Source organism: Narcine bancroftii, unplaced genomic scaffold, assembly GCF_036971445.1.
Source record: "Narcine bancroftii isolate sNarBan1 unplaced genomic scaffold, sNarBan1.hap1 Scaffold_96, whole genome shotgun sequence".
Taxonomy (NCBI): domain Eukaryota; kingdom Metazoa; phylum Chordata; class Chondrichthyes; order Torpediniformes; family Narcinidae; genus Narcine; species Narcine bancroftii.
In genome coordinates this window covers 1-24,406 of record NW_027212372.1, presented here as the reverse complement: position 1 = coordinate 24,406, position 24,406 = coordinate 1, and the positions used below count along the sequence as shown (strand labels likewise).

The window sequence follows — 24,406 nt, the reverse complement described above, 5'->3', positions numbered from 1 at the left end:
ATCTTCATCCGCTCTGGTTCGGCTGTCGGAGCCGGTTGCAACTTTCCTGGAACCCCTATCAATTACCGCGGCGCCAGGACCGCCTGTCAATCACCGCTCAACGTCCTGGGACTACCTGTCAATCACTGTGGCGTTGGCCCCAGTGAGAACGTCTGAGGAGCCCCCTGTCAATCACCTTTGGAACCGGGCCCTCCTGTCAATCAGAGCTACAACCTCCCAGGACCCTTGCCCCCTGTCAATCACCGAGGCGTTGGCCCCAGTTACAACGTCCTGGGTCCCCCAGTCAATCACTGCGAGACCAGGGCTGCCCATCAATCACTGTTGCAAATTCCGGAGAACCTCCTATCAATCATCGTTGGAACGTCCCGGGACCCCCCAGTCAATCACCGCGGCGGGCGTTTGCGTGGCGTTACCGTTGGCTGCAGCATCTTTCTCCTGGGGGTTGTAGGGGAGGCAACCCCTCCTCCGTTTCCTCCCTGACCTGTCCTTCCTCCATCCCTCCTCTCCTCCGTCCCTTCCACCTCCATCCCCTCCCCTTCTCCGTCGCCTCACTCCCATTTTGCCACCCCTCCGCTCCCTTCCCCTATCCGGCCCCGTCCCGGCGCGGACATGTCGGATGACCCGTCGGTTCCCACTGGTCCCGGGAAGGATTCGGAGAACCTGTACGTGGTGGTGGATTGCAGTGCGGAACTCGTCAATTTGCTCAGGTGAGAGGGGACTGGGGAAGGGGCTGGGGAAGGAGAGGGTTGGGGAGGAGGGTGGGTGGAGGGGATGATGAGGGGAAGCGGATGAGGGAGGAGGGGAAGGAAGGGGGGTAGAAATGAGGAGGAAGGGAGAGGGTAAGGGAGGGTAGAGGGATTAGGGAAGGAGGTGGGGATGGAGTGGTGGAGATGAGGGAGGGGTCGGAGTGGAATGGGAGTACAGGGATGGATGTGGATGGGTGGGGAGAATGGATGAGGGTGGAGGGCGAGGATGATGGGGAGAGTAAGAATGGGCAAGGGTGAAGAGATATATTGGAGAGGAGAGGAGGGCTGTCTAGACAGGAGAGAGAGGAGAGAGATCTGGTCAGGGGTGAGTGAGATGGTGAGGTGAGTGGAGTGGGGAGGGTGAGTGCAAGAGAGGGTGGAATGTCTCAACACTTCCCCCTTGGCCCTCAACTCCTCATGACTCCCTTTTCACTCCCCCTCTCTCCTACCCTTTCTATCTCTTTTCTCTATCTCTGCTCTCCTCTCTCTCTCACCTTTTTCTCTTCCTCTCTCGGTCCCTCCTCTCTGTCTCTTTCTCCCCCCCACCCCACCCCGCTTTGACCCCAAGTTCTGGTCGCACCTGCCCGCAGACATGGAGCTTCCCTGCGATTCAAACGGCAACGCAAGAGAGGCCTTTTGGCCCATCTAGTCCATAGAATAATGCAGAAAACTGGCCATTTAGCTCTTCTAGTCTGTGCCAAAAACATCATACTGCTAGTCCCACTGACCTGCTCCCACTCCATCACCCTCCAGGCCTCTCCCATCCATGTATGGATCCAAGTTATTCTTAAAGCTCACGATCGCGCCCATGTTCACAACCCTCGTTCCACATACCCATCGCTCTCTGAGTGAAGAGCTTCCCCCTCATGATCCTCCTAAACCTTTCCCCCTTCAGCTTAAATCTACGACCCCTTGTATTTATCTCCCCCAATCTAAGTGGGAAAAGCCTCCTCACATCCACTATGTCTATTACCCTCATAACCTTGCAAACCTCAATCAAATCTCCCCTCATTCTTCTTTGCTCCAAGGAATAAAGTCCAAACCTGTTTAACCTTTCCCTGTAACTCAGTTCCTAAAGACAAGGCAACATCCGAGTAAATCTTCTCTGTGCTTTTTCGATCTTATTGATATTTTTCTTGTTGTTGGGCCCCAAGAACTGCAGACAATCCATATTTGGCCTCACTAATGTTTTAAACAACTTCAACATAACATCCCAACTCCTGGGCTCAATACTTTGATTTATAAAGGCCAAGATGCCAAAAGCTTTCTTAACAACCTTGTCCACCTGCGACGCCACTTTCAGGGAATTATGTCTCTGTATCCCCAGATCTCTCTGCTCCTCTGCATTGCTCAGTGCCCGACCGTTTACTGTGTCCGTCCTACTTTGGTGGTCCTTCCGAAATGCATCATCTCACAATTGTCTACATTAAACTCCATCTGCTGTTTACTGGCCCATTCTCCCAGTTGGTACAGATCCCTCTGCAAGCTTTGAAAACCTTCCTCGCTGTCCACAACGTCTCTAAACTCTGTGTCATCTACAAACCTGCTGATCCAATTTTCCACGTTATCATCCAGATCATTGATGTAGACAACAAACAACAATGGTCCCAGCACTGATCCCTGAGGCACACCACTAGTCACAGGCCTCCAGTCTGAGAAGCAATCATTTACTACCACCCTCTGTCTTCTCCCACACGGACAATGTCGAATCCACTTTACAACCTCTCCATGGATACTTAGTGTCTGAACCTTCTGGACCTTGTCAAAGGCCTTACTAAAGTCCATGTGGGCAGCATCCACAATCAACCTTCTTCGTAACCTCCTCGAAAAACTCTGCAAGATTCATTAAACACGACCTATCAAGCACAGAGCCATACCGACTCTCCTTAATCAGCCCTTGTCCATCCAAGTATATCTGCTCTCTCAGAACACCCTCCAATAATTTACCCACTACTGACATCAGGATCACCAGCCTGTAATTTCCTGGTTTACTTTTGGAACCCTTTTTAAACAACGGAACCATCATGAGCTTCCCTCTAATCCTCCGGCACCTCACCCATGACTAAGAACATTTTAAATATTTCTGCCAGAGCCCCTGCGATTTCTACGCTTGTCTCCCTCAAGGTCCAAGGGAATATCTTGTCAGGCCCAGGGGGATTTATCTACCTTTATTCGCTGTAAGGCAGCAAGCACCTGTTCCTCTTTCAAATCTACATTTGTTCCCTTCCATTACTATTTTCTTCTTTATCCACTGTGCCAACTTCCTGATGCAAAAAGACTGTTTATGTGTGGAGCCTCACCCATCTCGTGAGGCTCCACACATAGATGACCACTCTGATCTAGGGGACCAGTTTTGTCCCTTACTATCCTTTTACTCTTAATATACTTGTAGAAGCCCTTCGGGTTTACCTTCACATTATCTGCCAAAGCAACATCGTGTCTTCTTTTTGCCTTCAAGATTTCCTTCTTGAACGTCTTCTCACATTCTCTATAATCTTCTAGTACCTTATTAGCTTCCTTGTTGCCTGTACCTGCTACACACCTCCCTCTTCTTCTTCACCAGACCACCAATATCCCTTGAAAACCAGGATCGCCTGCACCTGGTAACTTTGCCTTTAATCCTGACACGAACATGCCAACTCTGCTCTCTCCAAATTTCCCCTTTGAAGGCCTTCCACTTACTGAACACATGCTTGCCCAAAAGCAACATCCCAATTCCCTCTTCCGAGATCCTTTCTCATTTCTACAAAATTGGCCTTTCTCCAATTTAGAATCTCAACTCGAAGCCCAGACCTCTCCTTCTCCATAATTAACGAAACTAATGGCATTATGGGCACTGGTCCCAAAATGTTCCCCAACACAGAATTCTGTCACCTGACCTGCCTGGTTCCCTAACAGGAGATCAGATATTGCATCCTCTCCCATTAGAACCTCTGTGTATTGGCTTAGGAAACATTCCTGAATACATTTCACAAAGTTCAATCCATCCAGCCCTTTTACAGTCTGGGAGTCCCAGTCAATATATGGAAAGTTAAAATCTCCGACCATCACAATGTTCTGCTTTTTACATCGGTTTGCTCCTCCAATTCTCTCTGACTATTTGGCGGTCTATAACCCTGTCAGGGTGGGCACTCCTTTCCCATTCCTCAGCTCCACCCTTATGGCCTCTGTAGAAGAGCCCTCTGGCCTGTTCCTGTCTAAGTATGGCTGTGATATTTTCCTTGACTAGCAATGCCACTCCTCCCCCTTTTACCCCTCCCCTCTATCCATCTGAAACAACGGAACCCTGGAACATTGAGCTGCTGGTCCTGCCCCTCCTGCAACCACTAACAGCAATAATGTCATAATCCCTCATGCCAATCTGCACCCTAATCTTGTTGGCCTTTCTGACAATACTCCTGCATTGAAATAAATACACCTGAAAACATTTCTATCTCTTGTGATTTGCGGATGGTATCGGTCTGGCAGTGTATGAGGGTATGGGGTGAGAAAGCGGGACGTGTCCGAACCTCCCTTGCCCTCTTGCTTACCCTATTGATCTCTCCACCTGGCAGCGTGAACACCATTCAGCCGGAGTCCGGCATTGTGGCGGACATTGACGTGGGCGAGATTCTGCACCCCACAGGGAGGTACTATGAGCTGAAGAGTCAGCCCATCAGAGACAGGTTAGTCCCACACAAGAGGCTGTTGGAACTGGGAACCTTGTCATCCCAAATCTAATCACCTAGGATTGTTTGGGGTTGCGGGGGGTGAAATTAAACTAAATTTAGATGTACAGCTTGGTAACAGGCCTTTCTGGCCCACGAGCCCAGCAGCAGAGACTAGGGTTTGCACTGTCTGTAAGGAATTTATATGATCTCTCTGTGTCTGCGTGGATTTTCCCCGGAGGCTCCGGTTTCTTCCCACCATTCGGGGGGTTGTAGGTTCAATAAGCGGCACAGGCTTGTGGGACAGAAGAGCCCTATTACCCTGCTGAACGTCTAAATTAAAACATTTAAGGTGTCATTTGGAATCCAGACCCAAATAACAGAATGAAAACTTTATAACCTGGAGATTATCATCTAGCATCTAGACCCAAATCACCTAGAATCTAGAACTTTATTACCTAGAATATAGACCCTAATGTCTTGAATAACTTTATAGCCAAGACCGAGAATGTTATTGTTACCTAGACAGCAGCTATAGAAATTTACCAAGACAATGGCATCTTCAGAAACAATAACTTTTATTCATAACAATAATATCAAATCTTACTTAACTCTAAACTTAACCCCCAATTATGTAATTATGTGCAAATGTACGTGTGTGTGTGTGTGTGTGTGTGCGTGCGTGCGTGTGTGTCTGATCCCAAACCATTACAGCTCAGGCACAATTCTGAGAAGTCAAATTCAAAGTTCAGTCTGAACATTTTGTGTTGAACCTAAGAATCTTTAAATGGATGTCCAGAAGTAATTACAAAATATTTTGAGACACCGAGGCATCAGACTTATCAAACTCACAAATTCTTGTCGAGTTGCTTCCAGAGAAACGATTTCACCATTCCCTTTCTTGCATAGAGGTCATGGAACTGTTGACTTCCGCGATGCTTTCACGACCCTAGGCAAGGGTTCAATTAAGTAACTGTCGGAATGGTTATGATACACCTGCAAGAATGATCTTGCTTTCATTTACCCAGAGATGGACGTGTTACCAGGGACCATTACAATAGCCACAACAGTACTGCTCTTTCCCTTGACTAAGAGAAGCAGTCAAAGTGGCCATCTTCTCCAAAGCCCCTCCAATTCTGTGTCCAGTTAAATACTTTAAAAAAGGCTTTTTTTCAAGTGTCTTTTATCACATGATGACTTGCTCAAATACATGAATTTTAGGTTTCAATTTCTCCAAAAATATAAGCTGTGGCAGCCAGCTTCCTGCTTGTCTTCTTTAGCGAATATCCATTATTTCAGACTTTCAGTAGGAACTCTTGTTTGATGACTGCTCCAACTCCAGACAATCAGTCTCCAGTATGTGTCGTCTCTTTCCCTGTCCATTCCATAAAGTGACTTTCCTAAAAATATATCGTCATCACCTCAAGATTAATAATAACACAAAACCTCCTTCCAACAGAGAAAACTTTGAATTTTTTAAGAACAATATTTTAAACTGCAAAGTACAATTTTTCTTTCTGATCCCACATTCTACGGTTTTATGATATTTCACAGACAAATATTAACATTTTTTAATCAAAATCTAACATCTTGAAAAGCAATCAGCAATTGCCTTATCTTTGCCTTTAATATGAGTTTGTAGCATTCACACATCGTGGGCATGGAGAAGAACGACATGTGCACTAAAGCCTTGAAGTCTAGACTGGTTTATTGCACTGGCCGTTGCGTTTATATGGGCCCCGGGCGCTGATGTCAGGGCCCCGCATCATTGGAGTGCTGGCCGGGGATTGGCTGGCGTTTCCACCGCAGCTCGCTGTCTTCCCACTGTGCAGGAGGTCACCTGGGACAACGGCTGGTGTCACCCCCCCCCCCACCCCCACAGGTCCACATGATCGCCGCATTTGACGTCTATTTTGAGGGCCGGTCCGCATCTCCGTGCGCAGGCCACTACACAACTTGCCCCCAGAATAGGCGATCGGGCTGTTGATTTGGGTGGTCTGTCACAGGGAAAGAATGGAGACCAGCTCATTACAGTCCAGATATGCTGGCTTGAGGCAGTCAACGGTAAGGGTCTCCACCTTATTACTGATGTCAAGGACGAAAGTGGGACTGTTGTCCATGATGACCCTGTAGGGCCCCTCGTAGGGACGTTGTAGGGATGTCCAGTGTGCGCCCCTTCTCACAAACACGTACTGACATCTTTAAATCCCTGAGGATGTTGTTTGGGCTGTGGTGGGGGTTGCTTTGGGACCCATGGAGTCCAGCCTCCGCCACAGGCTGTCAAAGGTGACCGTGGAGTCTTCCAGGCGTTTTTTGGGGACCAGGAACTCCCCGGGGATGATTAAAGATGCGCCATAGACTATCTCTGCCGCCGAGTCATTGAAGTCCTCCTTCAGCGCAGTACGGATTCCCAGCAGAACCCAAAGCAGTTCATCTATCCAGTTGGGACCCTTGAGCTGGACCATCAAGGCTGCCCTGAGGTGCCTGTGAAACCGCTCTACTAACCCGTTGGCCTGAGGGTGATACACCATGGAGTGGTGGAGCTGCATCCCCAGAAAGTTAGCCAGCACTGCCCAGAGTCCAGAGGTGAATTGTGCCCCCCTGTCTGAGGGTGAGGTGCTCTGGGACCCCGAATCGGGACACAAATGTGTCAGTGAGTGCCCTGGCACAGGTTTCTGTGGTGATATCAGCCAACGGGATATCCTCCGGCCACCTGTGGAGCCATCAATCATGGTCAAGAGGTATCTAGCCCCACGAGAAACTGGTAATGGCCCCACTAAGCCAATGTGGATGTGGCTGAACCTGCGCCGTGCCGGCTTTGAAGGCTGTGTGGGCGCACTGGTGTGAGCCTGCACTTCGGAGGACTGACAGTTCGTGCAGGTCTCAGCCCACTGGCTGACCTGTTTACGGAAGCCGTGCCAGACAAACCTGCTGGCCACCATTTTGACCCTGGCGCAGATTGCAGGGTGCCCCAAGTTGTGGATGGCCTCGAAAACCTGGTCCCTCCATGCCGCCAGGACAATGGGGCAAGGGCTGCCGGTAGAGACATTGCACAGCAGTGTCGGGTTACCTGGGCCAACAGGGACATCCTCCACCCTGAGTCTGGAGATGGGTGTCCTATACGCAGGGATCTCAGGGTCCTGCTGCTGTGCTTTGGCGAGTGCCACGTAATCAACCCCTTGGGACAGGCAGTGGATGGACTTGATCGCCTGGCGTGACAGAGCGTCGGTTACCACGTTGCTTTTCCTTGCGGTGCTGCATATCTGTGATCAATTCGGACACGTAGGACCGATCACGGGTCCAGTACCTTATGGAAGGCAAAGGTCAGCAGCTTGTGATCGGTGAAGACCTTGAATTACCGGCCTTTCAAAAAGTAATGGAAATGTCTTACCACCAGGTGCAGGGCCAACAGCTCCTGGTCGAAGGCTCTGTATTTGAGCTCTGGGGAAGGGGTGAAATTGACAGCTGAAAAAGATCAGGGGTTGCCATGCCCCTCGATGAGTTGTTCCAGTCCGAGTCATCGACTGTCAGGGCGGTAGGTGCTTCCAGTCTGGGATGGACCAGGAGGGTGGCGTTGACCAGCGTGTCTTTGGCATTCTGGAACCCCCTCGAGGTCTCATCGTCCCAGGTAATGTCCTTTGACGCCCGTCATCAGTGTGAAGAGGGGGCACGTGATGTGGGTCACGGAATTAATCTGTGGTAAAAGTTTATCATACTGGCGAATTCCTGCTGCCCTTTTACTGTTCGTGGCTTGGCCAAGTGTCAGACTGCCTCGACCTTCTCGGGGTGTCTGTTTATCCTCTACCCCAGGAAGTTAATGGTGTCCAGGCCAAATTAGCAGTTTGAGGGTTTAATCAGCACCCCAAACTCACTCAACTGGGTGCAGAGTTGTCTCACAGTTCCTGCCAGAATTCTCCATCTTCCCACCGTGTGGGAGGTCACCTGGGATGGCGGCCAATGTCACATCACCCCCCCCGCCCCCCCAACTTTGTGGATTGGTCAGATGGTCGCCTCCCAACACACTGGACTCCAGCAAAGTTCATATCATCAATTTGGGGACGAAGATGAACACAGGTCTCAAGAGGCTGCATATTTCTACCTAATATTTGCATAGACGGACTCCAGATTTGCTAAAATAGACCGTATTTATTTCTCAAATTGTATGTGGCTTTTGCTGGGGTGGGAGGGGGGAAATGATACACAGCTTTGAATGCCTGGGTTCCATCTTCCCATACCCAAGTGTGAATCTGATTTCCAGGTCCCTCCTCGCCGCTGCTAATGTTATTTTTAACAAATTTTGTTCGGTATATTGCGGTCTTGTTCCTTCTATATTCCCCAATAGAAATAAATATGGCTGTTGAATGTGAGACCGTCCCCTAAAAACGATCTGATAAATCTGATTCCATTCTATTCAATTGTTGTGGTGTCAGGTACAGCTGATGTAAAAGATTGTTTTGAACTAATCTGTACCTTGTATTAATAGAGTTAGTCGAACAATCTCGACAGGGATCCAACCATCTTTGTTCGTCAATTGTGATATACCAATCCAGCTCCCATCCCTGTCTAGATTTATGCACTCCCTGTTTAGCAATTCCTGTTTAATAAAAGACACATTGCAGAAGTTCTTCAACTCCTGAACAGAGTTTCATGAAGGGAAGATCCTGCCTGACCAACCTACTGGAATTTTTTGAGGAAATCTCAAGTAGGGTGGGCAAGGGAGAAGTTGTGGATTTGGATTTTCAATCGGTACTGCTTAAGAAGCTGCTTAATAAGATGAGAGCCCATGGAATTACTGGAAAAATATTAGATTGGGTGGAGCATTGGTTGACAGGCAGAAAGCAAAGGGTGGGAATAAAGGGATCCTTTTCTGGTTGGTTGCCTGTGTTATGGGCCCAGAGGACCCCAAAAACCCAGCAGCAATAGAAATTCACCAAGACAAATGGTTACTTAAACAAAAGTTGATTTTAATTATCTTTAAACATGAAAACAGGATCAAACTCTAAATTATTACTATTAACTTAACCCCCTTCTAATTCTAAGCGCACATGTACGTAATGTACATTGGTTCTTTGGTTCACAATCCAATCTCACTTCTCACTCCTCCAAGTTCACTGGTATCAGGCAATTCTTATACTGTGCACAGAATTTAATGTTTATAAAGTTCACCAGGCTTTGGTGCTTGAAAGGTAAATGGTTACCGCTCAGGAAGATTGGTTCTCTCTGAAGAGATTTGTTGGTCATTGGACACACACAACTGATTCCTTCCAATCAGCCACTTCAGGGCTTGCCCCATCAGGGGTTTCCAGGTGATAACCTCTTTCTTTCAGGTCACCACAGAGTTCCTTTTTGTTTCACTTATTTCAAGTGAAACATTATGCAGCCAGTCCTCTCCTCTTGTATGGACCACAAGGGCTTTGATTAGGCTGAACTAAGAACTCACAACCCGTCTACAAATGTTTTTTTTCCACAAGTTTGCCAGCTTGTCCTGTTCCAGTCCCAGCTGCTGCTGCTGAACTGTAGAACTGAATTCTCTCTCTCTCTCTCTCTCTCTCTCTCTCTCTCTCTCTCAGAGAAAACCACATGACCCTCTTCAAACAGCCAACTGCCCTCAGACAGACTGCAGCTCCAGACCTAATCTTCTGAGTCCGTCCATCTGTTGTTTTCCAAAACAATAATCCATTACCCCTCAACATGTCCATTTAACACCTACTTGTGACCTTATAGGCATTCTTCAAAGTTTTTGCAAAGGCACCCGGGGCCTGGTCTGTCAGGCTTGAACAGAGCTCGGGCATTTTAAATGAGATCTGTATTGTGAAGTGACCTACACTAAAAACTTGCCACAATTTATTTCCTTTAAAACATATCTATGTCTTTGGCTTGGCTTCGCGGACGAAGATTTATGGAGGGGGTAAAAAAGTCCACGTCATATCTATGTATATCTATGGACATATCTATGTACAATATAAAATATAACATCATCTGTCACAGCTGTTACTATTGGTGTTCCCCAAGGGTCGATGTTGGGGCCGCTTCTTTTTACAATATTCATCAATGATTTGGATTGCAGATTAAATGGTTTTGTGGCCAAGTTTGCAGGTGACACCAAGATGAGTGGTAGAGTACAAAATGTAGAAGAAATTGAAAGCTTGCAGAGAGACTTGGACAGTTTAGGAGAATGGGCGAAGAAATGGCAGATGAGATATAATGTTCAGAAATGTACGGTTGTGCATTTTGGTTGAGGAAATAAATGGTCAAATTATTATTTGGATGGGGAGAAAATTCAACCCTCAGAAGTACAAAAGGACTCGGGGGTCCTCGGGCAGGATAACCTGAAAGTTGACGGGCAGGTTGGGTCGGCGGTAAAAAAGCGAATGCTATGTTGGCATTCGTTTCAAAGGGGATTGTGTATAAGAATAAAGAGGTATTGATGAGACTTGTGAGACCTCATTTGGAGAACTGTATGCAGTTTTGGGCCCCCTGTCTTAGAAAGGATATAGCAAGGTTGGAGAGGGGACAGAGGAGGTTTACCAGAATGATTCCGGGAATGAGAGTATAAGGAATGCTTAGCGGCTTTTGGACTCTATTCATTAGAATATAGAAGAATGAGAGGGGATCTCATAGCAATATTTTGAATAATGAATGATTTGGACAGAGTGGATGTAAATCAGATGTTTCCCCTGTTGGGTGATTCCAAGACAAGAGAGCACAGTCTTAGAATTAAGAAGTACAACAGAGATGAGGAGAAATCTCTTTAGCCAGTGGGTCGTGGATCTGTGGAATTTGTTTCCACCTGCAGCTGTGGAGGCGGATCTTGGGGAATTGATAGTTATCTAATTAGTCAGGGTATTGTGGGATATGGGGATGAGACCAGAACTTGGAACTGGATGTGAGAACAATTTAGCCCAGAGAGGTTTCACAGAGCAGGCTCAATGGGCCGAATAGCCTGCTTCTGTTCCTTTCTCTTGTCATCTTGTGTTCTTGAATTTCCACCTCACTACAAGTAGGTAACAGCATCGGTGGGACCTAACTCTTCCCTCAAATACCCTCTCAGTTGAAAATTACAGAAAAGAGTATTAATTATTCTGTATTTAAACCTTAGTTGTTCAAATGGCCGCATGGTTTGAAATTGATATGACTCGCAGGCTTTAAACGAGCGAGTCCCACACACATGGACCTGGCATCACCTCCCAGGGATTAAATAAATGTCAGGGAGTGGGGTCGATTTAAAATAACAGCCCACCCCCCCCAGTCAAGTATGTGAGCGTCACCCATCATGTTCTTTCCCCTCCTCACGCATGCACCAGCCAGCCAGCCATGCACAGCCTGTGGACCCCGGGGCCTCACTTGTAGTGGGTAGGTGCCTCTTAATTTGTCCTGCAATTTGTTGCGGGGGAGGGCCAAATGGTGGACAAATTAATGTCTGGCTCATGGTGCCAGATGGAGGACAGTGGGCTCAATCGCCAGACATCTGGCCATCCTACCCGTACGGAGCCAGGATTCCATATCCGGGGTGTGGGGGTCAATGAGGGACCACGTAGTCCCCTGAAGGGGTCAACGGTTTAAAAGGTTTGGGGACCCCTGCCCTAGATAAATGCAACATGCAGGCTTTAAGACGGGTGAGTCATGCAAGCCTTAGGATAAAGGTAGCAGAAGTTCCTGAAGTAGGTGAAGGAGACTGGTGGGATGGGGTGGTGGGGGGAGGAACAGAATGTTGATGACCCATCACATCCTGATTGAAGTGCTTTAGAGAAATGTCCTTTCTAGACGAGTGCCCTCTTCTGCAGTGAGAGTCCTTTTTGTGGGTCAGTCGAGCAGGGAGCAGTGTTTCTTCTGCAACTTTTAAAACCCTTTTCATGGGTCAGTCAACGTGTTCTCTCGTCCCTCTATAAAGAAGAAATCTGATGTTCTGTCTGTAACCCCACAAATCGCCTTGTAAAATGGGATTAAACCGGGTAATTTACTGGGTTGAAGACCCAGGTACAGGGCTAATTGAAAGGGCTAAACCCTGGTCAAAATCTACCTGCGTCCCAGACCTGCCTTGGAAGTGGTCAGAGAGCCCGCTTACCTGGGGCGTCCTCCACTGATTTGAAAGGGGCAAGGGCCAACTCGGTTGGTCTGGAACCGTAAACAGAAAGGGAATGGGATTCCCAGTGGCCGCGCGATGCGTCCCTCTCATCGCGGGGGCGGGGAGCGGGATTGCTTTCTCAAAATGGCCTCCTGAACAAACCAGACACAGTCTTTTTAAGAAGCTGGTCACATGATCCCTGCCCCTCCCCGGCATTTCCTGGTCTCGACAACTGAATCCAGTAAAAGTAACTTGTTGACGGTCTCCCCGTCCCTGCAAGCCCTGCAGGCAGTTTGTTCAATCTGTTCTCTTAAAGGGATAGCCCCATCAAATGAACTGAAGAGGGGGAGAACGTCACAGGGAGAGCTCTTTGACAGGGTCACAGATGCAGAAAATTCCTGACCTCTGTCTGTCTTTTAATGTCTGTCTTGGTAAAGAACTCAGCCTTTCCAACCTTGCCCATATGATCATCTACCCTTAGGCATCTGTCTTTGTTAACATATTAACTTTTCTATATTTAACCACCCTGTCTGGTTTAGGCTCCAGGACAAAAGGGGAGCTCCAATATCAGGCAGTACGTCCTTCTTTCACATATATTCAATCCCCTGATCTACCAGTCTGCACTTTTCAACATTCATTCGACCTGGCTGATCATTGTTAGAGTTTACGTATTCAATGCCAACATATAACCATTACAGCACAGAAACAGGCTGGTTCAGCCCCTTGAGTCCACGCCGAACACCATCTCCCACCTGGTCCCATTAACCCCAGAACCCTCCACACCCCTCTCGTCCATAGACCTAACCAATACTTTCTTCAATGTTAAAATTAGCCTGTGTCCACACTTGTTCCCCACTCCCACCGCCCTTGAGTGAAGAAATTCCCCCTCATGTTTTCCCCCCTTCTCCCCCCGCCCTTTGAGTGAAGAAATTCCCCCTCATGTTTCCCCTTTCAATCTCAATCCTCTTGTTTAAATGTCCCCCACTCTCAGTGGAAAAAAAACCTGTCCACATTGACTCTATCTGCCCCCCTCATAATTTTAAAGACCAAATCACCCCTCGGTCTTCTGCACTCCAGGGAGTAAAGTCATGACGATCTTATGAAGTTCTCTGAGGCACAGCTGGAAACAAGTTCCTAAATTTTAAAATGAACTGTTTCTTTCATCATTTCCCTTTTCCTGGGGCCAACTTCTGTGTCCAAATTCTGCCCAACTACCCGAATCAGGCAGACAAACTGGGACAATGTTTTGTTTGAGGTGACCCTCACAGGGGAAGTCATAATCCCTGCACTCCTCAGTTTTGTCCACAACCAACACCTCTGGTGAAAGCAGTTCCTGGCGAACTTCCAAATTCTCAGAATAAGGTCTGAATCTGCTGACATCCCGGCTTAACTAGCCTGGAACCTCAAAGAACTTTATCATTTCGTATCTCGACCTGGATAGCCGAGAATCTAAAACGTTATAACCCAGAATGGTATCACCTAGAATCTTGACTTTGTAACCTAGATCTGGAATCCACAGCCTAATCACATAGAACAAGAATGTTCTAACCGAGAAATTATCACCTAGAATCCAAACCCGAATAACATGGAACTTTTTAAAATTTAGGATTTAATTTTAGACATACAGCTCGGTTACAGGCCCTTCTGGCCCTCGCGCCCATGCCGCCCCATTAACCCACAACTCCAAGTACGTTTTGAATGGTTGGAGAAAACCGGAGACCCCGGGAAAAACCCATGCAGACACGGGGAAAACGTGCAAACTCCTTACAGACCGTGGGATTCAAACCCTAGTCCAGTCTCGATTGCTAGCATGGTAACAGTGTTGCACAAACCGTTACGCTAATTGTGGCACCCAAATCTGGACCTTTATAACCGAGAACTTTATCATCTGCAATGTAGACCCAAAGAACACAAACTGGAATTTTATAATCAAGAACTTAACTACTTCTCATCCCCACCCGAATAACATAGAATCTAGAAATTGATGACTGAGAACTGTCTGAATTTCTGTCTCCCCCATCTCTTTCCTCACCTCTCTCCCCCACTCTCCCCCTCCTGTCTCACTCCCCCGTCTCCCCCCTCTCCCCACTTGCCCTCTCTCTCCCCCTCTCTCTTCCCCCCCCTCCCCTCCTTTCTCCCCCTTCACTGCCCCCTACCCCAACAGCCCCACGACAGAACCACCTCCACCTCCCCCCATGACATCCCGTGTACTGATGCGACAGCAGCTGATGCGAGACCAAGCGCGGGACGAGGAGCGCAGGGAGCAGCGCGCGGAGGCGCTGATGTCCCAGGACAGGCCCCCAGGGCCAGGACCCTCCTCTCCCATCGCTGTCGGTGTTGGGCTCCCCACAAAGGTTCCCGTGGAGATCCTCAAGGTGGGGCCAGGGGGGAGAGATGGGGAAAGACGGGTGGGGGGGGAGGAGAGAGAGGGGAGGAGAGGGGGGAGAGGGGAGGAGGGGGGAGAGAGGGAGGTGGGAGGGGAAGGGGAGGGATAGAGAGGGGGGAGGGAAGGGGTTTTCCATTTCAGAACATGCTGATTTTAAACCTCCCCACCACCCCCCCAGGTCCAGACCCACCTGGAGAACCCAACCAGGTACCACATCCAGGAGTCGCAGCGGCAGCAGGTGAGGCAGTATCTGACCAAGGCTGGGGCTCTGCCCCCTGCCCAGCGCCCACCAGCACCTGTCCTGGCTGCCGCTGTCCCCGGGGGCCCCACGCAACGCCATAACACCCCCGCCCAGCCCGAGACCGAGGTGAGTGGGGCGCCAGCTCTATGAAGGGGGGGTGGGAAACAGGGTAGAGAGGGGGTGGATAGACAGAGTAAATATAGGTTGGCTTTTCCCACTGAGGGTCGGTGAGATACAAACCAGAGGTTAAGGGTGAAAGGGGATAAGCTTAGGGGGAACTTCTTCCAACAGAAAGTGGTGGGTGGGGGTGTGTGTGTGTGGAACGAGCTGAAGTGATGAATGCAGGCTCAGTTTTAACATTTAAGAAGAATTTGGACAGGTGCATGGATGGAAGGGATACGGAGGGCTATGGACTGGGCGCAGGTCAATGGGATTAGGCAGAGTGATAATTCAGTCCAGACTAGAAGGGCCAAAGGGCCTGTTTATGTGCTGTAGTGTTCTACGGTTAGAATGGGAGAACATGGTGTCCTGGGGGATTGGGGGGGGACGGTGATCTCCCTCAGGATCGCAAATTTCTAGCGGGGTGGGAGGGGCGTTTGTGATTTGTCATTTGTGTTGGTGGCTGGAATAAATTTCTGTAAAAGCGAAAGAGCAAAACGTAGGGGAGGACTCTGCCCCATGCAAAGAAGAAGACCACAATGTTGTTCTGACTCGCATAAACCCACACCATAATCTCCCTCTCCCTCACCTACACCCGTAACCCTCCATTTATCTTCCATCCATGTCCCTGTCTAAGAGTCTCTAATATCCCGAATGTTCCAGCCTCCACCACCATCCCCGACAAGGCATTCCAGGCCCCCACAACTCTGTGTATAAAAAAAACCCTAAACTTCCCTCCCTTCATTTTGTACAGACGTCCTCTGGTGTTTGCTGATCCTGCCCTGGGAAACAAGCGCTGGCTATCCACCAGAATCTTGTCGACCTCTATCAAGTGTCCTCTCATCCTTCTATGTTCCAAAGAGAACCTCCCCACTCCCCACCTCCCCAGCTCCAGATGGGAAAGTAGGGCCTTGCCCTCCCTTCTAACGTTGGATGGGGACAGAATTCCAGAGGAGAACGGTGTGAAGGGGGTAGAGTGGTGAGTCCCAGACCGGGAATATGGAGTTGGGCAAAGAACTAGCAGATGGAGTTCGATCCGGATCAGTGTGAGGTGACAAACCACGAGGCTGATTCCAGAGTTAATGGTCGGTTACTTAACAGTGTGGATGATCAGAGGGACCTTGGGGTCCAGATCCATACATCCCTTAAGGTTGCCGCACAGGTTGATAAGATAGTTAAGAACGTTGGACTTAATTGGGGGGGATTGAGTTCAAGAGCCATGAGGTCACGTTGCAGCTCAACAAATCTCTCGTGAGACCCCACCTCTTCAGTTCTGGTTATCTCATTACAGGAAGGATGTGGAAGCTGTGGAGAGGGGGCAGAAGAGATTCACCAAGATTGGGAAACAAGTCTTATGAGGCGGGGTGAACAGAGCTGGGACTTTTCTCTATGGAGCGTAGAAGGATGAGAGGAAACTCGATCGAGGTTGACAAGATTCTGAGAGGCGTAGATCAGGTGGATGGCCAACGCCTGTTTCCCAGGTCAGGATCAGCAAACACCAGAGGATGTCTGTACAAAATGAAGGGAGGGAGGTTTAGAGGGAAGTTTTTTTTTACACAGAATTGTGGGGGCCTGGAATGTCTCGCCGGGGGGACAGTGGAGGCTGGGACATTGAGGACATTTAAGAGAGACAGGCATGTGGATGGAAGGCTTATGGGTGTGGGGGAGGGAATGGTTAGATTGTGGACTAGGTTTCTATAGGTCAGCACAAGATCGTGGGGTGCAGGGCCTGCATTGTGCTGGGCATGTGCCATGTTCTAAGTGTGAGGTGTACACAGTGAACGGTCGGGCATTGAGGAGTGCAGTAGATCAGAGGCATCCAGGAATACAGAGACATAATTCCCTGAAAGTGGACAGGGTTGTAAAGAGCTTTTGGCACATTGGCCTTCAGAAATCAAAGTATCGAGTCCAGGAGTTGTGATGTGATGGTAAAGTTGTACAAGACATTGGTGAGGCAAGATTTAGGGTATTGTGTGCAGTTTTGGTCACCAAACTACAGGAAGGATGTCAGTAAGATGGAGAGAGTGCAGAGAAGATTTACTGGGAAGTTGGTAGGACTTGAGGAATCAAGTTCCAGGGAAAGGTTAAACCGGTCGGGACATTATCGGCTGAAGCGTCAGGGATCGAGAGGGAGATTTGACAGAGGTGGAGAAAATTAGAACAGGTGCAGATAGAGTCAGTTGGAACAGACCCCTTCAGCCCTTCTAGTCTGTTATCTACGTCCAACTGACCTGCACCCCGTCCATATCCCTCCATACCCCTCCCATCCATGTATCTGACCAAATTCTTCATAAATGTTAAAACAGCCCACATTCAGCTGTGAAGAAGTTCACCTCCCATTCCCATAAAATGCTACAGCACAGGAAACAGGCCATTTGGCCCCTCTAGTCTGTGCCAACTATCATCTCCCTCATTCCTGACCTGCTCTCGTTTCATCACCCTCCAAGCTTCTCCAATCTATGTATCGATCCAATTTATTCTTAAACACATGATCGAGCCCACGTTGACCACGTCAGATGGCAGCTCGTTCCACTCTCCACCGCTCTGTGAAGAACCTCCCCCTCGTGTTTCCCCTAAACCTTTCGCCCTACAATGTCTCGTTTTGATCTCTCCCAAATCGCCTATCATAATCTTGTAAACCTCGATCAAATCTCCCCTAATTCTTCTATGCTAACCTGTTTAACCTTTCCCTGTAACTCAACTCCTGAAGACTCAGCAAAATCCTAGTAAATCTCTGCACTCCTTCTATCTTACCTGTGTTGGGTACCCAGAACTGCACACAACATTCCAAATTTGACCTCACCAATGTCTTGAACAACTTCAATATCACATCCCAACTCCTGGACTCAATGCCGCTGATTTATAAAGGCTAAGAGGCCAATAGCTTTCTTAACGACCCTGTCCACCTGCAATGCCACTTTCAGGGAACTATGTCTCTGTATCCCAGATCTCTCTGCTCCTCCACACTCCTCAGAGCCCGACCGTTCACCATGTACATCCTACCTTGCAACACCTCACACTTATCTGCATTAAACTCTATCTGCCATTTACTGGCCCTTTCTCCCATCTGGTCCAGATCCCTCTGCAAGCTTTGAAACCCTTCCTCACTGTCCATAATGCCTCCAATCTTAGTGTCATCAACAAACGTGCTGATCCAATTCACCCCATGATCAGCCAGATCATTGCTATAGACAACAAGCAACAATGGTCCCAGCACCGATCCCTGAGGCATACCACTGGACACAGGCCTCTAGTCTGAGAAGCATCATCCACGACCACTCGCTGTCTTCACCCTCACAACCAATTTCAAACCCAGTTTACAACCTCTCAGTAGATAACTAGTGTGTGAACCTTCCGAACTAACCTCCCGTGTGGGACCTTGTCGAAGAGCTTACTAAAGTCCACATTGACAATATCCACAGCCTTTCCTTCATCTACCTTCTTGGTAACCTCCTCGAAAATCTCTACAAGATTCAATAAACATGCACTTCCCCCTAAAATTTCACCCTTAACCCAGGTCCTCTTGGTTGCACCTCCTCTGCCCTCAATGGGGAAAAGCCAACCTATTTACTCTGTCTATCATTTCAAATACCTCGATCAAATTTCCCCTCATTCTTCTATGCTCCAGGGAATGGAGCATAGTCCAAACTCAGTTCCTGAAGTCAAGGCAACATCCTCATAAATCTTCTCTGCACTCTTTCTATCTTACTGATATCTTTCCTGTCATTCAGTGACCAAAACTGCACACAATTCTCCACATTTGGCTTCACCAATGTTTTGTACAACTTTACCATCACATCCCAACTCCTGGGCTCAGTACTTTGATTTATGAAGGCCAAGATGCCAAAAGCTTTCTTAACAACCCTGTCCACCTGTGACAGCACTTTCAGGGAATTGTGTCTCTATTCCCAGATCCCTCTATTCTATTGTACTCCTCAGTGCCCGACCATTTACCATGAACATCCTTTCTTGGTTTGTCCCTCCAAAATGCACCATCTCACACTTGTCTGGATTAAATTAGCACGCATCTTCGGGCAGCTTTACCCCTCTAAGATGTGAACCTGGCTTAAGGGGGGATGGGAGGGGGAGATGTGTTGGGGGAAGTTCTTCACTCAGAGAGTGTGGAATGAGTCAAGGTGTTGGAGACGCGGTCGGGGAGACTTGAAGAGTGGCCAATGTAGTCCCCTTGTTTAGAAAAAGGTAACAGGGAGAATCCTGGAAATTATAGACCAGCAGGTCTTACGTCAGTGAAGTGCAAAGTATCAGAGAGGATTCTTCGGGAAAGGATTTACGAGCATTTGGAGAAGCATATTCTGCTCAGGGATAGTCAGCATGGCTTGTGAGGGGAAGGTCGTGCCTCACGACCTAAATTTGAGGAGGTAACAAAAGAAATTGATGAAGATAGGGCGGTAGATGCGGTCTTTCTGGCATTTGACAAGGTCTCCTATGGGAAACTCATTCAGAAAGTCATAAGGCATCGGATCAGCAGAACCTTGGCTATGTGGGTTTAGAATTGGCTTGCCTGCAGAAAGCAGAGGGCAGTTGGTGATGGAACATATTCTGCCTGGAGGTTAGTGACTGGTGGAGTTGTGCAGGGATCTGTTCTGGGACCCTGGCTCTTTGTGAATTTTATAAATGACCTGGATGAAGAGGCTTAAGGATGGGTCAGTAAGATGTCGAGGGCTACAAGAGGATAGAGACAGGATTCAGGGTCAGGCGGAAAAGTGGCAGATGGCGTTCAGTCCGGATCAGTGTGAAGTGACAAACCAGGAGGCTGAGTCCAGGGTTAATAGTCGGTTACTTAACAGTGTGGATGAACAGAGGGATCTTGGGGTCCAAATCCATACAACCTTCAAGGTCGCCAAACAGATTAATAGAATAGTTGAGAAGGTCTATGGGATGCTGGGCTTCATTTACAAGGGGATTGAGTTCAGGAGTCAAGTGGTCATGTTACAACTCTACAAATCTCTGGTGAGACCCCACTTAGAGTATTGTGTTCAGTTCTGCTCACCTCATTACAGGAAGGATGTGGACACTGTGGAGAGGGAGCAGAAGAGATTCACCAGGACGTTGCCTAGTCTGGAGAATATGTCTTATGAGGCGAGGTTAGCAGAGCTGGGACTTTTCTCTTTGGAGCGTAGAAGGATGAGAGGAGACTTGATCGAGGTCTACAAGATTATGAGAGGCAGAGATCAGGTGGATAGCCAGCACCTGTTACCCAGGGCAGGGTCAGCAAACACCAGAGGACGTCTGTACAAAATGAAGGGAGGGATGTTTAGGGGAGACGTCAGGGGTAGGTTTTCTTACACAGAGAGTTGTTGGGGCCTGGATTGCCTTGCCGGGGGTGGTGGTAGAGGCTGGAACATTGGGGGGATTTAAGAGACTCTTAGACAGGGACACGGATGGAAGGAAAATAGAGGGTTACGGGGTAGGGAGGGAAGGGGGAAATTGTGGAATATGTTTGTGGGCCGGCACCACATAATGGGCCAAAGGGTCTGTACAGTGCTGGAATGTTCTGTGGGGGTGGGAGAAAGGGGGAGGTGATTCCTCGAGTGCAGGGAGAAGGGATCCTGAGATGGGAGGGGGGAAGAGGCAGTAGGCCGGATACGTTACAGCTGATTGGATGAGACAATCTCTCGCGTCACCCACGGCAGATGGATGTGTTCATCGATGAGATCATCAGCCTCGAATCGAGCTACAACGATGACGGGCTGGGATTGGCTGACATCGGATTCCAGTTGGCCAACACGGTGAGCGTTTGCCCCACCCTGGCACAGGCTGTGCCTGCTATGGTCAGCAGAGGAACGGGAGCCCCTGGGGACTGGTGGGGCTGGGGACTGGAGGGTGGGGGGGAGCGAGAGTGAGGAGGGAGAAGGGAGACAGTGGACAGTGAGGGGGAGAGAGAGTAAGGAGGGAGAAGGGAAGCAGTGAGGGGGAGAGAGTGAGGAGGGAGAAGGGAGGCAGTGAGGGGGAGAGGGGAGAGAGTGAGGGGGAGAGAAGAGGAGAGGGGGAATGGGGAGGGGGAGGGGGAAGAGAGCAGGGAGGGGGCAAAGGGAAGCGAGACAGGAGAGAGGAGGGGAGAGAGTGGGAGAGATTGAGTAGGGAGGGGGCAGAGGAAAGGGAGACGGTGGCAGGGAGAGGGGGGGATAGATAGAGGGAGGGAGAGAGAGGGTGGGAGAATTACATTTGTTTAATTCCTCTCCCCAGATGCCAGTTACCGGACACACCCTATCCGGTACCTCAGGGCCATCCCAAACGGGATACCCTGCAACCGTCAGCAACTCCTGCCCGGCTAAACTACCTGGGACCAGGGAGAGCTCAGGTACTGAGACATCCCACCGGGGACCCCTCTCCTCTCCCGATCACCTTCCCTTCCCCACCATCTTCCCCTCCCTCGTCGTCACTTCTGTACAATTTTACTTCGCTGATCACACCTCTCTCCCCCTCTCTCTCTCCTCCCTCCCTCTCTCCTCCCCTCTCTCCTCCCCTCTCTCCTCCCCTCTCTCCTCCCCTCTCTCCTCCCCTCTCTCCTCCCCTCTCCCTCCCCCCTCATTCTCTTCCCTCTTGTCTCTACTCCCTCTCCTCCTCTTTCCCCCTCTCACCCCACCCCATTCTCTATCCCCCTCTCTCCCCCCTCATTCTCCCCCCTCATTCTCCCCCCTCATTCTCCCCCCTCATTCTCCCCCCTCATTCTCCCCCCTCATTCTCCTCCCTCTCGTCTCTACTCCCTCTCTCCCTCTCACCCCACCCCTCTCTCTCTCCCATTCTCTATCCCCCTCTCTCCCCCCACAGAAGCTGACTTTAAAGCCTCCATCCGAGAGAGACAGAAGAAGGACAATCACAACCTCAGTGAGTCCGAGGGTAGGGGAAGGGTGCGGGATGGGGTGGGGATCTCTCGGGTTAGGGTTCTGCACCCCTCCTGCAGCTCTGGAACAGAATGTGTAATATTACACAAAATTCCCTTGTCCCTGCTGCACGCAGAGAAAGAATCGCCATTAGTGTTGCTCAGCGACACCCAACAGTACGAGAGAAGGAGAAGCAAAGGAGAGACCTTTCAGGGTCCGTGGATTTGCCTCCAGCCGCTTCCAAAGGTCCTGAGCTCCAGATCCCAACCTTCGGCCCAGTCTGTGCCCGAGGCCCCTTCGGGAGCCCCTTCTTGCCCTCTGCGCCCTCTCAAATCCTGGCTCCGACACCTGGTCCCCATGAGCCCGTATATGTTCCCCCCCCCCCGACCGTGAGTCACCCGCATCCAGTGCAGGTCCCTCAGCCACTGGTCAGCCACCGTGGTCACCGTCCCTGCATGGTCGCCTGCTCCACTTTTCCTTCTCAATGGGAGGGGTGGTCTCCCCATTTTCTGGTGCCCTGGGTTGGTCCGCTGCTCCCCCCCCGGAGTCTGCAACCCCTTGTGCCCGCTGACAAACACGTGCATAGAACACTGCAGTTACAGGAGTTCATTTACAAACACAGTCGGTTCCCTTAATGCTTGTACAGACCGTCGGTAACAATACCATGCAGTTGGACCCCGCTGAGCTGGTCCATCTCTCTGGGCCCACCCCAGCAGCAGCACTGGCAGTATCGAACCGATTTAAAAAAAATCTCTCCTGCACAGTTCCCCCTAAACATCTCTCGTCTCACTCCTTAACCCATGACCTGTCGTTCGTGTCTCACCTGCCCTCAGTGGAAAACACCCTCCTCACATTTGCCACCTCATTACCCCTTAGAATTTTCTCCACCTCTTCACATCCCCCCACCCCATTCTCCAAAAATCCCCCTAATGTCTCCCCTTCACCCTTAACCTCTGGTCTGTAACTCACCCACCTTCAGTGGGGAAAAGCCAACCTACATTGACTCTGTCTATCCCCCCTCATCATTTTAAATACCTCGATCAGATTTCCCCTCATTCTTCTACGGTCCAGGAAATAAAGTCCGAACCTGTTTACCCTTTCCCTAGAACTCAGGTCCTGAAGACCCGGCAACATCCTTCCCTTGGAGCGGTTCACGCAACACCTTTCCAGCACCAGCAATTGGGACCAGAGTTCAATTCCCGCAAAATCTGTACATCCTCCCTGTGTCTGCGTGGGTTTTCCCTGGACACTGGTTTCATCCCTCTCTTCAAAACATACTGGGGGTTGTAGGACAATGGGTTGTAAATTGGGTGGCATGGACTCTTGGGCCAAAATGACCTGTTATCCTGCTCTCTATCTAGATCTTTAAATTTTAAAAAATATTTTTAAAAGGGTTAGTTCAGAAGGTTCAGACACTAGGTCTGTGGAGAGGTTGTAAACTGGATTCGACATTGGCCATGTGGGAGATGACAGGGTGTTAATGGACGGTCGCTTCTCAGACTGGAGGCCTGTGAATAGTGGTGCCTCAGGGATCAGTGCTGGGACCATTGTTGTTCATTGTCTCTATTAATGATCTGGATGATAATGTGGGAAATTGGATCAGCAAGTTTGCAGATGACACTAAGATTGGAGGCGTTGTGGACAGTGAGGGAGGCTTTCAAAGCTTGTAGAGGGATCTGGACCAACTGGGAGAATGGGCAAGTAAATGGCAGATGGAATTGAATACAGACAAAGGTGAGGTGTTGCATTTTCGAAGGACAAACCAAGGTAGGACGTACACGGTAAACAGTTGGGCATTGAGGAGTGCGGAGGAGCAGAGAGATCTGGGAATACAGAGATATAATTCCCTGAAAGTGGCATCGCAGGTGGATGGGGCCGTAAAGAAACCTTTTGGCATCTTGGCCTTTATAAATCAAAGTATTGAGTGCAAGAGTTGGGATTTAATTTTTAAAAAATTTAGACGTAACAGGCCATTTCAGCCCATGAGTCTGTGGCACCCAATTACATCCCATTAACCTACAACCCTCGGTACGTTTCGAACAATGGGAGGAAACTGGAGCCCCCACACAGACACTGTACTCTCACAACTGGATATGACAGGAGAGAGGAAGAGTGTGGATGAACAGAGTCCAAACATCCCTCAAGGTCGCTGTGCAGGTTGATAGGATAATTAAGGCCTGTGGGATGCTGGGCTTCATTAGTTGGGGAATTGAGTTTAGGAGTCAAGAGGTCATGTTACCACTCTACAAATCTCTGGTGAGACCCAGGTGGAGTATTGTGTTCATTTCTGGTCACCTCATTACAGGAAGGATGTGGA

General features: G+C 49.3%; 1 protein-coding gene across 1 annotated transcript; it reads left to right on the top strand.

Moving 5' to 3' along the window:
* LOC138751237 (transcription factor E3-like) lies at window positions 1–23,379 on the top strand. Its single transcript, XM_069913268.1, has 9 exons — window positions 1–707; window positions 4,301–4,411; window positions 14,623–14,833; window positions 15,023–15,211; window positions 20,899–20,994; window positions 21,452–21,566; window positions 22,037–22,105; window positions 22,226–22,454; window positions 23,196–23,379. Exons 1-9 carry the CDS (start codon window positions 610–612, stop codon window positions 23,377–23,379), a joined length of 1,302 nt encoding a protein of 433 aa, XP_069769369.1. The 5' UTR covers window positions 1–609.
* Window positions 23,380–24,406: the final 1,027 nt, after the last annotated feature.